This window comes from Erpetoichthys calabaricus, chromosome 10 (assembly GCF_900747795.2).
Source record: "Erpetoichthys calabaricus chromosome 10, fErpCal1.3, whole genome shotgun sequence".
In the NCBI taxonomy this organism is placed as follows: Eukaryota; Metazoa; Chordata; class Cladistia; order Polypteriformes; family Polypteridae; genus Erpetoichthys; species Erpetoichthys calabaricus.
In genome coordinates this window covers 109051833-109067799 of record NC_041403.2, presented here as the reverse complement: position 1 = coordinate 109067799, position 15967 = coordinate 109051833, and the positions used below count along the sequence as shown (strand labels likewise).

The 15967-nt window shown below is 38.5% G+C and overlaps 1 protein-coding gene across 1 annotated transcript in view; it reads left to right on the top strand.

The window, feature by feature from the left end:
* Nucleotides 1–15967, top strand: part of LOC114659307 (cadherin-22-like) — a 785264-nt gene that overhangs the window by 117321 nt on the left and 651976 nt on the right. Inside the window, exon 2 of the mRNA XM_051932845.1 lies at nucleotides 538–832. Within this exon, the coding sequence (XP_051788805.1) occupies nucleotides 538–832 (295 nt within the window). The remainder of the gene's footprint in view (nucleotides 1–537; nucleotides 833–15967) is intronic.

The window sequence follows — 15967 nt, the reverse complement described above, 5'->3', positions numbered from 1 at the left end:
GAACAAACCCTGGGCAGGGTGCCAGCCCACCGCAGGGCACACAAACTAGGGACAATTTAGGATTGCCAATGCACCTAACCTGCATGTCTTTGGACTGTGGGAGGAAACCGGAGCACCCAAAGGGAACCCACGCAGACACGGGGAGAACATGCAAACTCCACACAAGGAGGACCCAGAAAGCGAACCCAGGTCTCCTAACTGCAAGGCAGCAGCTCTACCACTGTGCCACCCGATCATAAATGTTCTAACATTATATTCATTTTCAAAAATGTTCCCGCTTCTATATTTGCTCTTTTATTTTTTAGAAATACAATAATGTGGATTTATTCTTTAGTAATGATACTTTTTCTAAACTTAACATTTTAATGAGGAGATAAAAAAAGATTTGTGACTAAAAATTTAATAAAATGATCTAATAAAAAAGTATACAGTACTTAGTGATTTCTATTCTCTCTTCATAATTATTGAACTAATCCTCAGTGGATGCAAAATAGGAGTTTGTACATCTCTATTAACTGATATTTTTGTCATCTTCAGATTCACTCAGACTCTGATGAAGGAGATGGCTCCATCAAATATACAATCTCAGGAGAGGGTGCTGGGACAATCTTCATTATCGATGAGATTACAGGGGATATTCATGCAACTGAACGTCTTGACCGAGAAGAGAAGACCTTTTATACTCTGCGAGCTCAAGCCAGAGATCGCCTCACAGACCAGCCTCTTGAACCCGAGTCTGAATTTGTTGTCAAGGTTCAGGATATTAATGACAGTGAGCCAAAATTTCTAGAAGGGCCATACATTGGGAGTGTTCCTGAGTTATCACCTATAGGTAAGCTGAAATATTGCTGGAGTATGATAGCAAACTGAAGGTCAAGCCACTAATGTAACAGTATTGCCGCTCTTATGACATGGATTTTGGTCAGTTTTTGATGGTTTTTTTGATTTATTATTATTTTTGCAATATTATTTTAATGTTGTTTAGTGTATTTTTTTTGCTGCTGTTTTGCTACAGTTTTTCACTGTGAAAGAAGCATTTTGTGCCTTCAGTACTTCGCAGTGATGCCTTGGTTGCCACCACATGGTTTGCAGATGTATGTGATGTCATTGCATCTTGCATGTAAAACATGGCAGCAGCCATTACTTCATGTGTAGATTGTTGTTAAGAAATCTCTCATGTTCTTTAATTTTCAGAAGGATTCTAGGACTTCTGCAATTTGCATCATTATTTGGATTTCAGCTTTGTGTTGTGCTTTGGGATGTGGTAATTCTGACTTCTGCTGGTCAATTTGCAAATGACTTGTTCTTTTTCAGTGATCTTTGTCAGTAAATCAAAAACATTAATTTACAAGTCTGAGCGAAACGATTCAGTAGACCTCAACAGAAGTGCTAAAGCACATGCGTGATGCCATCAATGTCATGATTAGGTTTCGAGTGAATTCATTTGGTATTTTCTACTTCTTGACTGCTATTTTTTAGGTCCTTCTATAGCCACTGTTTTTAGAGCCATCATTGACATCGCTTTCTGCATTGTTAGGGGTGTGGCTTCTAGTGTTTTGACCCATGAGTTATCCCCACAACAGAATAAAAAGTCAGTTGGGGGTTCCTTTCATTATCCAATCTGTGGATACAAACTTGCTAAATAAATAAACAAAAAATACTTAAATGAAACCTTTTCTTATTTTGCTGCTTGCGAGTTTTGTTTGGTTTCCTTTTTTTTTTTTTACTTTTATTCTTGTTTTTCATTAGGATTTGGTAGCTAGGTTTATTTTTGTTTGTTTATGTGCTTGTCCTGCTTAGCTTAATAAAACAAAATCACCTCTTTATTTCTCAACAGGAATATCAGTCTCTTTCATTTAGTTTTTTAAATTTTATGTGAATGTACTGCTTTGTCTGATTCATAATTCTTGTTCACTCCAGTTATGATTCTTTTTAGTTAAAACTAAATCATTATCGTTGAATGTGAACCACTGCCTTTGATCATTCTGAAGGTCATCATACAAGATAGGTAGATAGTGTAGCAGTTGAGGTATCGATCCACCTCTTGAACCCTCAGGTACCACTCCAAACACCAGGTAAAAGCACAAGACTTCTTTATTTTACAATGATCATGTGCACAAAGCACCCTCCACTCCACACTACTCATATAACTATTACAATTCTCTCAATACTCACTCCTCCTCTCCCAGACACTTAGCCACCCTACCTCCCAGCTCAGCTCAGTGTCTGGGCTTTCCCAGAGTCCTTTTATACACCCTGACCCGGAGGTGTTCCTGCCCAATAGTCCACAATTCCTTATTCCTTCCGGGTCAGGGTAAACAGTCCTTATCTTCACCCCGGAAGCACGTCGTTTCTTCCTGTCCCGGGATTATGACGCACTTCCGGGTTATAGGGCATATATGAGACCCCCGGCCTCCCGACAGCGACTCTCAGTGGTCCCCAAGGTATCCAGCAGGGCTGTGCATAAAAACTACATAGTCCATGAGGTTCTGCTGGAATTCGGGGCTCGTCCATGCTGTCGGGAGAGCTCCTCCTGGCGGCCTGGGGGTGAGGGCCGGAATAGGAAGCCGGCCATCCATCACAATAAATAGATAGATACTTTATTAGCCCCAAGGGGAAATTCACAAGCGGAATACATTAAAAACACATTTATATTGCAATGTTTTCATTGTTTTTTTTTGTACGATTCGTTTTTGGAATTATTTCAAACAATATAAAAGCATAATATTAAATTGATACATTTAGGTCCTTTTGTACATCTAACACATTAGTCACACAAAACTGAACCATATAAAAATGTGATCCTAATTTCTAACAGTTATTTGCTTTCAACTTTATTTTACCATACACTTTTCCAGCTCGCTGAACACACTGAGCACATATCATTCTCCAGTTCTTCAAAGTTTAAACAAACTCATTACCTGAGAATGAGTCACACAATTCTTGTTCATTTGATTCGTGAATGACTCACATGATTCACCTGACACTTAGCAGAGATGAACCCAAAGCAAATAGAAGTATTTTTGTAAGACAGGTTCATGAAACACAAAAGAAAAATGAAAAGGAGAAAGATGTACTGTAGTTGATAATGTAGGTGAAGTTCCACAGATTTTCATTGTTCTCAGCTGGCTTTCCAATTTTGTTAAACAGAGATGCAACCTCCAACTTGACATCTAAGGCAATGATAAACTAGACACATCATTTATCCACAAAAAGACACACATGTACAATCTGTGCAGCAGCCGCGTGGTTGAGTATATAGTATAACAAAAGAAATGTATAAGAAATGTGTATTCTGCATGTACGTGTAGATGTGTGCACTTCATTTGTGGTGAAATTTGTGGAAGCCTTTATTTTGTATATTTTTGACTGAAATTCCTAAGTCATATACTTTCTTCAAAATCACCCCATGCCCAAAAATCATCAGGTATTTTTTTCCTGTAAGCACTGTTCTCTTTTACGTTTACTTGCATTGATCTTAAATTAAGCTGAGCTATTAAGTGAGTAAACATCAAAAGGCCTTATTCCTAATTCCTACCTAATTCCTTTCATAACTTTCAGTTACAAGTATAAGATACTCCAAATAAAAATATGGCAAAATATAGAGGTGGAGAAGCAACCCAATCTATTCTGGCCAGCTTTGTTTGACTATGGAACAGAACAGAACAAATGCACTGGGGAAATATTTGAAAAAGTAGAGATGTGCAGACCAGACAAGTTAAACAGGACTAATGATTGTTATTCATTTGCAGACAGCACCTAACCTATAGTTTTGAAATGTGTTTGTCGGCTGCCATGACAAGTTTTGAGCTATGGCATTCCCACGTGTCTTTCTTTGAGGTTTGAGAGGAATTGGGAGAACCCAAGGAAAACTCATAGGTGTCATGATCTGAATTGTATTTTAATTGTTCGCAGTTATTCTTATTTTTTAGAAAGTGACCAAGGCATGGTTTTGGGAGTTTGGGAGGCAAAGAAACGCAATGAGTTCATTTATTTTTTTGTCTAGATACGTCTTTAATAATGATCAATTGTAAATACATCTTGTTTGTGATATGAGCTACACCATTTTGTGCATTCTGTTTGGTACAGTAGCCATGCATTTATTAAGCAAGGTCTGCCTAAAGTGTGTGGCCCATGACATCATCAGGTCAAGGGTATAGAGGTCAATGTCAGGCACATCCTGATTTGTTAAAGTTTGTGGACATAATAAAGAAAAGACGAGCGTTCTCATTAGTCTTTCTGTCTGATTTTTGGCAATGAATTATTTTGTTAATCGATTATGACTTTCATTTAATGTTTTAGTGTTGACCCTCACAGAGAAGACAACCAGGGTTAATGGGATGACTGGGAGAGGAAACATAAGAGAAGTAGGGAATCAAAACCAGAAAAGCAGTCCTGCATTTCAACTAAGCTAAATCATGAAGCAAGAATTATAAAGGGGAAGACGAAAGTACAAGTCAAGAACCAGGAGAACTGCATAGCAAAACTAAAGTTATGGTTTTTTTTTTTTTTTTTTTTGAGTATTCACAAACTTGGAGAAGGAAGGGTTGTGATGGTTGACTTTTTAACTAATGACGTCAGGCGCTGTGATCAGCCAAGAGTGCATGCTAATAGCTGGACTCACAGAATGGTAGTGAGCATGAAAATCAATATGGTATCAAAAAACTATAACAATGTATTCCTAACTATTAGAAAAAAAGGTTATAGAAGTGTCAGAATTAAAATCTGTGACCCAAAAATCCTATAATACGCACAAGGAATGTCAAAATATGCTTACTTACAAAAAAGTAATTAATTAAGGTAATTAATAATTAATAAATAGATTAATTAACTAAGATACTAATCATTCATTTTTGTTTTTGACTCCTCAAGTATGTTCTTTGATTTACGATTTTGTTCTCATGTCCTGGGCTTGTCTTCTGACTATCAATCTTTGCCTGTTAATGAACCCCTGATTAATCTCCTGATTCCATTCTTATTCAAAGTCTGCTGCTGCAGAGCGGAGTCAGTACAACAGGATAAACAAGTAAAATTTATAATGTTGGTGATTAAACCCTTAAAGTTCCTCTATTTTTTGATCCATTTTTTAACCAGTTCAGGATCACAGTGGGGCTGGACCCCAACCCTGAAAGTTTTGTCACCTCAAGGATCCTGACAAGGAAAATTCAGTCAGCATTGTGGCATGTAACATCGGCCTCACACAGCAATATTACAACATTTTTTCTAATTTTATTACAGGTTGACAAATTAATACTTTGTCAGATTGATCGGAAGGGTAAAACATGGAGGTTTGAGAAAATGTAACATGCAGTGTGAAGCATTTGATAGCTTATAGGTGATGGACTTGGCCTGAAAGTTAGAACTGCGGGTGAAAACCTCCTCTAGAAACTGAACACAAAACCAAGGCTATTTTCAAAAATTTTCAGGTTATGTTACAAGGCTGCAGCTTCTGGGCAAATGTTTTGTAATGCAACCTGGATAGCCAGGTCTGATTACAACCTAATGAAGAGTAATTGGTCGAAGACTGGTAGCGTAAGTGGCACATTTATATACAGTACTAGGTGAAAACCCTTATATATAGCTTTGCTTATTTTAGGACTAGGAAAGACTATATTAATGTATCTTTTCTAGTATGATATAGTTTATGATGAAAGTTATGTACATAAAAAATGTGCAAGTGGCACTTGTTTACATGCAATCAACGCACATCAGGCTAAACATCAATGGAACACCAAATTCTTTTTAATATGTTGAGAAAATTGCAGACTCTAGTGACATAAAAAAGTGCTTAGTCAAATATTTTGCTTTATTTTCTGTTTGTGTTTACTCCTTAGGAGAACAAGTGCTAATGGAGGCAGATTATTCTCCTCATCTTTGAAGATCAATTGGACCAGATGCCTCAAAGTATACTAGACAGGCAGACAGTTAAACACACAATACTGAGACAACAGAATGGCAGGCGATAAAAAAGGGAGGTAAACAGAATGACAAGCAGATTAAAAGAGGGAGTTGTAGTCACTAACGACTGGTGTCTGATTCCTTTACAATTCTAGGTAGACTGAACAAGCATTTTCATAGCATAAATTATTAAAATTGGATCTGAAAAAAATGCCTCTTCAGCTTCTTATACAAAAATAACAAGTTTTTGCTGTGTGTTTACAATCAAAGTCACTTAATGGTTGTGTGCTTAACACTGTGTTATTTTTATACAGACTATTTATGCAAGCAGAGGGATACTTCTTGAAACTGTGATCTTGAGGAGATGATTCAGTCTCTCAGCTCTTTGATACTTACCATTTTCTTCCATACCTAGCTGCATGGTTCTGATTAAGTCATTTATCCGCTCTGCTTCCAACTAGGAGATCTTGAGCAAGCCATTCAATCTGCCAGGTAACAACTGTGCGGTCTTGGCAATTTCATTGAATCTTATTATTCTGATAAAAGGGTTTCATTTTCTGAAAATGACTTTGTTTGGTCAAATTAGCCTTTTAACAAAACTTTGTCTTCCCTTAAATCATGATTTGATCACTGCAGTTATCTTGAAACTTGATTATGTTATTCATAAATGGAGACACTCTATCATGATGACTAAATAGAGTGCAGTGTTTTCAGCTGAAGAAGACTATAAAGCTGTAAATGAGAGAAAATATTAAAAAGTATTGTTCTAGTGGCAACACCCGCTCTTTCATTTTTATTTTATAAGTTTTTTATTTATTCTGTAACCGTAACCCTAAGCCTGCTGTATAATCTTACAGCTCAAATGTCAGTAGTGCTACAGTGACTTAACTTAACTCTTTTAGGGCGGATGTCGACTTTTGTTGACACAAGGGGTTGAGAATGGATATCAGGGCCAGTGGGAGAAAGAAAGCTGTAAATGTTGATAAAACTCACCGTTACATTATAGATACACCATGTTTGCTTGGAGGACTGTTAGACTCTTTGACTTGACGTTGATACCCTGCAAGTGCAAAGTCTAGAATGGTTTCGACATCGGGCGAGAGAGCGAAGCAAATGCACAAAGTGAAATACTCTGTGCATATTATTTATTTATTGTGTATTATTGCTGAATCAGACTCTGACTTATCAAACTCCAATTTTGCTGCAAGTGATCCAGAGATCAAAAACAAAAGTCAGATGGTTGCATCAGCTGACTGATCTCCGGCTGATTGTAGTGCTGGACACGCTTGTGCAGCTACAAAAACGTTCGTCCTGGGAAGACTATACAGACATCGATCTGTGGGAGACAAGCTGGCAACTGGACTTCACCAAATGATGTGGCCTACTGGTGGACACAACGGATTAGTAGCCAATCGACTACTTTAAGCCGTTTTTTTACCAGAAAGTGCCTTCCAGCTTACAAGTGGTGGGACAAACACGCATGTCATACAGTAATCCCTCGCTATATCACTCTTCGACTTTCACGGCTTCACTCTATTGCGGATTTTATATGTAAGCATATTTAAATATATATCGCAGATTTTTCGCTGGTTCGTGGATTTCAGTGGACAGTGGGTCTTTTAATTTCTGGTACATGCTTCCTCAGTTGGTTTGTCTAGTTGATTTCATACAAGGGATGCTATTGGCAGATGGCTGAGAAGCTACCCAATCAGAGCACGTATTACGTATTAAATAAAACTCCTCAAATATATTGTGAGCAGGGGGGCTGTTCGCACCCCTAGAGGATACGGCCGCTCCTCAAAAAATGCTGAAAGACTACCTTCACACTGCTCCCTTCCTTTCTGGGCTTACTTGTGGCTGCTTTGTCGCGTGATATGCTTCCCGCACAGTGCTTCGCATACTTAAAAGCCCAAACAGCACCTATTGGTTTTTGATTGTTTGCTTTTCTCTCTCTCTGTCTCTCTCTCTCTCTGACATTCTCTGCTCCTGACGCGCACTCCTTTGAAGAGGAAGATATGTTTGCATTCTTTTAAATGTGAGATGGAACTGTCATCTCTGTCTTGTCATGGAGCACAGTTTAAACTTTTGAAAAAGAGACAAATGTTTGTTTGCAGTGTTTGAATAAAGTTCCTGTCTCTACAAGCGTGTTTCTGTGCAAATCTGTGACCCAAGCATGACAATATAAAAATAACCATATAAACATATGGTTTTTACTTCGCGGATTTTCACCTTTCGTGGGTGGTTCTGGATCGAGGAGGGATCACTGTAATTATGTGAATATGCCTACCGTAGAGGCTCCTGGAACATAAAAAAGAGTGACATTTGTCCTAAATAAGTATTTTATGTTGATTTATGCGTGAAACCATTGCTTTGTGTACTTTTTAGAAAACTGACTTTTTTGGAAAAATATTCAGCCCTGGGACAAAAGGAAGTAAAAATAATTAGCCCTAAAAGATTTAATAAACAAGCGTATTTCATTTATAACTTTGTTGGAGAATTGTTCTGTTACAGTGCCTATAAAAAGTATTCATCCCCTTGGAAATTTTCATAATTTTGTTATACGTACAACATTGAATAACAGTGGATTTAATTTGGCTTTCTTGATACAGATCAACAGAACAAACACTCTTTAATGAAACCAGATATCTACAAAGTGGTCTAAATTATTTAAAACTATAAACCACCAAATATGTGATTGCATAAGTATTCATGCTTTCAATAAACACTCCTAAATCATCACTTGTGTTGCCCATTGGTTTTAGTAGTCACAGAATTATTAGTTCAATAGAGATCACCTGTTTGGGGTTTCAATTGATTTTAGTATAAATGCACTGGTATGTGGAAGATCTGCCTTGAGAGCAGTATTTTGCAGTTCTACCTTTGGCCATCATGATAGCCTTGAGTCTCTGTGCACAGGTCACTATCAGTTTGCTTTTGCTTTATCTATCAGCTATCTGGATGCTGCCCGTTAACCCCCTTCTTCTTTGTAAAACTGCTCAACTTCTATCAGGTTGCATTGCGATTGTGAAGGGTAGAGCCTTTTTTTAAGTCCAGTCATAAATTCTCAATTGGATTGAGATATGGAGACTGACTCAGCCACTCCAGGACATAAACACTGTTGCTTTTAAATCATTATTGTTATCTTTGGCTTTATGTCGAAAACAAATCTTTTTCCAAGGCACAGGTTTGTTCATCTTATTTTCCTTGAGGAATGTCCATATATTTTGCTGCATTAATTTCCCCTTCTATCCTCGTAAGCTTTCCAGAGCCCACTGCAGAGAAGCATCCTCACAGCCTGCTGCCTGTGAGACCCCGTGTAGTGGGGATTGGCACTATGCTACACCTTGGGCCTTTGAAGTTCATGGAATGGACATATCGACGGTGAAAGCGAAGAGACACAGACAAAAAGTTATAAAGGTGAAGAAAAACAAGTGTTTTTCATTTACAGGTGCTTCTAATAAAAGGATGCAAAAATAAAATTCCCAAATCCAAGTAGCGCAGTGTCATTAAATAAAACCCTAATGTGACACACACACCAAATATTTACAAATATTACAATTCTTTTTCTTTCTCCTGTGTCACCCAAAGAAAAAGAAAAAGGAAAATTATAAACGCTCATTCAAAAATACCATTTATGCCAAAAAGAAATACATCTTCTTTCTTCATCCTTCTCAAAAGCAATAATCAAGGAGAAAGAGAAAAAAAACTATACACAAAAACAAATGTTCTACCTTCTTCTTTTTCCTTCTTACAGATCAGGGAAAAAGAAATAAAAATATTGGTATGCCAGGGCTTTAACACTTGCTCATCACTCCAAATTCACTATGCGCATTGGTCTGAAGGTTAGCCAGACACTAAACTCAGTCAAAAGATGACCTCTAGTGTCTATTCTTCAGTTTTACTGTATATGTCGAAGGGGGACTGTGGCTCCCAATCTCCACTGACACACTTTTGCTCCTCCATTCAGGGAGCAGAAACTCTCCCATTTACCGAGGTGTCAGTCGGCGCACAATCCCTAAGAAACTGCCTCATTTTCTTTCTCTCATGCTTTTGCACTCTCTCCAGTAAGTACTCTTTACTTTTGAAACTTTTTGCCCGGGACTTTGATATGCTCCTTTTAAACTAGGCAATGCACTGCTCGTATTTCTTCTTTTCCCTTTTCAACAGTGGCAGGGTATGACAGAAAGTCGACCTTGCTCATCCGGATGTTTGTCCGATTCCCACAACGTTGTCTGAATCACCTGAGTCAATGTGAGGCCACATCTCCTCTGGTGAGTTGACGGACCTCTTCCTCATTCAGGGTAAGTGTGCCCATTTTCTCGATAGCCATTAAAATAAATGGGAATGGTCTCCCCTAGACTTTCTTGTATACTCAGATATGGGGATGGTTATTTGAGGAGTAAACTGCAAGGCAATAATTATATTTTTATATCATGTACATTAAAGAATCAACAACAAATCAAATCAAATTAATAATATATTGAACAATTATTATAAAAGTAAAGTTGAATAAATCGGACTCTGCAGCTACATGAATAAAAGGTAAAGTGTGAGAATTTCCAAGAGGGTCAATACGTTTTATAGTCACTGTAAGTTTATTGTGTGTTGTTGAACACTCTCAGGCTCAATCAAATATTTGGACACATTATAAACATTATCATAGTTGCAAAGTGTTCTAATGTTTTATGAGGTGTTGCTGTTTATCCTGGAAAGTGTGTTTGTCTAACTGGACTGCTCTCGATGTCCTTCTTTTTTCTCATACCTCTGTCTGTTTTGTGGATACGTCATTGAATTAGAATCCCAGATAGGCACAGAATACTCAGGAGTTTCTTTTAAGGGTTACTCCAGGGCAGACACTAATACACTGAAGATGTTCCTTTCTGGTGATGCACTTTTTTGGTGTCCCTATCAAAAGGTTTCCCATAAAAAGCCCCACTGATCACTCCTAAGACAAGTGCCATAATTAGGTTTAAGTTACCTTTGAAAGTGCAACTGTACAACATAATTGGACTTGTAAGAAAATCGCAGAAAAATTGATCAAAAATCAGAGAAATTTGACAACACATAGCAGTAAGTTGGTGTTTTTTTATATACAAAATGGTGACCGGAAGGAAGTATGAGTGGAAATGATGTCACAGCAGGAAAGGAGGATGTGACGTCATCAATCTGAGACTGGAAGTGACATCATCAGAATGAGCCGGAAATGCCATAATCACATGGCTAAAAGGACCTTCTGCTCCATCACACTGAGTTGACGAATGGGTCCTAGTGGCAGTCGTACATGGTGTGGAGGCAGCCGGATCAGTATTATCCCCATCCATTAACAAGCCCGTCTTGTTAACAGGAGTAGCTATGTTAATACCACATTTACTATCAGATCAGTCCCACCCCAGTATTACTGGATAGGGTGGATCGGGCAAAACCGCAACTACTAGACTCTTCATAGAGCCATCAGCCGATATAATACATGAGGTGGATTTATAATAACGAGTTTCGCCATATATACATCTAAGACTGGTCTTAGTTGTCTGCCACTGTCGTGATAATACATAACGGCAAGCAACAATGGAAATGTTACTCCCCGAATCGAACATAGCTGTTACTTTATATCCATTTATTATTAATACTCCTGTATGAGGAAGAGACAAAGGATTAATCAAAGCACAATACCTCTCTGTCATACAGTGGGAACAATCCATGGGCTCAGTAGTAGGGCATGCAGGGAAGATGTGTCTGACCTCCCCACACTTGAAACAGCAGGGAAGGTGGAATTATTTTTCTTTCTGTTGGATCAGAGTCTCTGTGAGTCACCAAGAGGGCTCAGGAACTGTGACACGAACCTGTCTGGGTTAGCGAGCAGACTGTTCCGACCTTTCTAATTTACAGACCACCCAGTGCCACTTGACCACTTCAATTAAGGCATCCATGTTTTTATACATTTGTTTGTGGACCTGCTGGGCAAGCTGTTCAGAGAGGGCACCCATGAAGATTTCGCAAGCCAGTTGTTTAATGATTTGTTGGGAATTATTCATATCTGGCCTTAACCAGCATCCCAACTTGCCCCAGATTTCAAAGGCTTGCATCTGAATGGGTCATTCGAGATCAAACTGCCACTCCCTCCATTCCCTAACCTGCTGGACTACAGATACGCCATAGCACTTAAAGACTTAAGCCTTTAAGGTGTCATAATCAGTGGCCTGCTCCTCAGTCAGGTCGTAATAGGCCCTCAGTGCTTCCCCTTTCAGGAAGGGTGCTAGGATGTGCACCCATTCCGACCTTGGCCACCCGTGGTGTTTAGCCGTGCATTAAAAAATAAAAAAATAAGATTCTACGTCATCTCCCTCAGTTAAAGGAGCTAACTGAGGAGGGGGAGGCCGAGCATCCTCCGATCTTTCTGCCACCGCAGCCCGAGCTTTTGATTCAGCCAATTGGGCCCTGGTTTCCCTGAGCTGTGTTTGTAGCTCAGCCATAATGGTGGTTAGAATGGTATTTAGGTCTTGTTCTTCAGTCATCTTTGAACAAATAAATCCTGCCGACTACACCAAATGTGGTAGAATAAAAAGACTTGCAGACTGAAAAAGTGTTGGGGGAATTGCCCCGTATAATGTCCAGTGGACTTGTAAGAAAATCGCAGAATAATTGATCAAAAATCAGAGACATTTGACAACACATAGCAGTAAATCAGTGTTTTTTATACACAAAGTGGTGACCGGAAGTTAGTAGGAGTGGAAATGACGTCATAGTAGGAAAGGCAGATGTGACGTCATCGATCTGAGACAGGAAGAGACGTCATAATGTGGGGACCGGATGTGATGTCGTCATCTGGTGACCGGAAGTGACATCATTAGAATGAGCCAGGAGTGACGTCATCACATGGGAACCAGAAAAGTGACTGAAGTGAAAACGATGTCTTGTCTAGAACACCATTTTGTGGATCCGAAATTGCAGGTGGTGAGTGAAGTATTCCATTATTTTTCTTCAGTAGTTCTGGTGAGAGAAGAAGAGAGGCATTAATGTTTGATATTAACTATTTATCTCGTGAGAATGCACTCACCTTAGGGCTTGTTGGCTGCCTCCTAAGTGCTTGTGTGTGACAACTGCTATACTATGACAAGCGCTGCAGCACACTGCCGCCAATGTGCTTCACGGTGGGAATGGTGTGTTTTTGACAATGTTCAATGTATTGTGGAGTTTAGTCTGATGACCAGAAAGCTCAGGTTTGGTTTCACCAGACCACAGAATCTTCTTTCACCTGATTTCAATGTCTCTCATGTGTCCTCTGCCAAGATATAATGTGCATTTTTTTAACAGTGACTTTCTCTTTGTAACTCCTTCCATAAAGCTGTGACTGGTGAAGCACGGTCTCTCCATTCTTATTAACTGTAGATTGTTGTAACTCCTTTAGAGTTATTGGAGGTCTCTTGGTGGCCTCACACACTTGTCTTCTTCTTGCATAACCACTCAGCTCTTCCACTCTTTTCATTTCTTCATGACCGATTTAACTGAATATTCAGTGATTTGGATATTTTCTTGTCTCCATCCCCCGACTTGTGCTTTTCAGTCATCTTTTCAATAAGTTGCTTGCTGTGTTCTTTTGTCTTCTTTGTGCAGGTTAAGCAATCATATTTTATCACCACACATTCGTCTGAAACCCCAGAAAGGTGATCTCCATTGAACTAATTTTGTGACTTTTAAAACCAATTGACTGTTTTATAGTTGTAATTCATTTTGACAATTTTGCAGAGATCTAATTTCATTTTTAAATTAAAGAGTCTTCTTATAATGACCAGTATCAAAAAAGCTACATTAAATCCAATGTGATTTAAATTTGCATAACAATAAAATGTGAGAATTTCCAAGAGGGTCAATACGTTTTATAGTCACTGTAAGTTTATTGTGTGTTGTTGAACACTCTCAGGCTCAATCAAATATTTGGACACATTATAAACATTATCATAGTTGCAAAGTGTTCTAATGTTTTATGAGGTGTTGCTGTTTATCCTGGAAAGTGTGTTTGTCTAACTGGACCGCTCTCGATGTCCTTCTTTTTTCTCATACCTCTGTCTGTTTTGTGGATACGTCATTGAATTAGAATCCCAGATAGGCACAGAATACTCAGGAATTTCTTTTAAAGGTTACTCCAGGGCAGACACTAATACACTGAAGATGTTCCTTTCTGGTGATGCACTTTTTTGGTGTCCCTATCAAAAGGTTTCCCATAAAAAGCCCCACTGATCACTCCTAAGACAAGTGCCATAATTAGGTTTAAGTTACCTTTGAAAGTGCAACTGTACAACATAATTCTTAAACTATCATCTATTAATGGGTAGTTTTGTTCCTATCACACATACTTTCACAACAATGGCACATATATATGGGAATCATTGTCAGTCTGTAATGTGTATTCAGATGCTATTTACAGTACTGTGTTCATTCCAATAGTTGCACATTTTTTTAAGTTCTCAGGTTACCATTTTTATAAGTCTCTTTTGGTATGAAAGATACCAGGGATTTCAAGGTAACGTCAAGGCTTGACTAGCTGATCATGTTGTCAAGAGAGTTACAGGTTAGAATTTCACTAAACTCTGTACCCATGGCAAAAAACTTCAACCTGAACATATTGTATCTCATTACTTAGTTATTATTGGGATTGACAATGGTGTCTTTACATCTCCAAATTGTTCACAGCATGCATAAATGCAGAAGTGCTTGTCAGCATGTGTATAATTTTCTTAAATTGTGCAGTCAGTAATCTGTCATTGTAAAAATGCTTTTGGGGTCTGCCTAGTTATATTTTGGAACAGATCCACATAGATATGCTAATAGCAAAGGGTGGTCAACAAAGAAAAAACAGTACTACTTTTTTTCAGAATTTCAAAACAAGATTTATCATTTTCTTTCATGTGTTCTGCTGAATATTCACTTCTGTATCTTTTCCCATGAGTTTTAACTTGTGAAACAAGTTCTTGCTCACTTTAATGTTTTATTTAATGAGCTTCAACCTGGAGTCCTGCAGACTTGTAAACCAGAGAAGATCAAACATGGCATACACAGATCTTGTGCTCCTTTTGTACTCAATTCAGCTGAGAAGTGTGTTGTGTGGTGTAGGTGTTCTATAACTTGTGATTAAAGACAGTAGACAACAGAACTGCGACACGGTGGCGCAGTAGTAGTGCTGCTGCCTCGCAGTTAGGAGACCCAGGTTCGCTTCCTGGGTCCTCCCTGCGTGGAGAGCACTTTGAGTAGTAAGAAAAGCGCTATATAAATGTAAAGAATTATTAACAGGTTGTCAGTTTCTTCACTGTTCATTCAGTCCTACTTTTACTGACATACACACTCTAAATAACTAACAACAACTGAGGCTCCATCCATACGTCTTATCTCTGAGGCTGTTACATGATGTTATAGCACACTGCACAGGGAAATTCTATTTTAAGATAAATTTTGTATTGGTTTTAATTGAAAATTGCAGAAAAACATCAGTCTAACATTTTTTGGAATGTGGGAGGAAAACACACAATACAACTGTCTTGTTCATAAAAATTGACCTTGCATAACATGCTGTATCTGACAGAATATGTAGTACAGCTTCTGGTCCAGACGTTGGTCTTGTCATGTCTTGACTACTGTAACTATCTGTAATGGAAACTTCCTTGAGCACCATAGACCAGACGTAGGCTTACATCAACTCAGCTCTTTATGAGTCAACGGCCTAAACCATTGGCTATAAGAGCAAGGACCATCAAGGCTGGTTTGACAACAACTCGGAGACTATCCATACCCTACTGAAGAACATGCATAATGCACACCGGGCAATTCTAAATAACCCCTTATCCAGTATTATCAGGCAGCAATGGCAGAGAGCTCAACAAGGACTGCAGAGGGCTATTCAAATCATACAGAATGAGTGGTAGACAAAGGAAATTCAGTCACTGGCTGCTGTCAAAACTATCTTTTTTTTACAAAAAATTTCTGCATCACTCCCCTGAAAACAGCAGATGGTCTAATAGTCTTGAAGGACCAGAATAGCACTCTGATAAGGTGGGTTGAACATTTTAATACCCTGCTT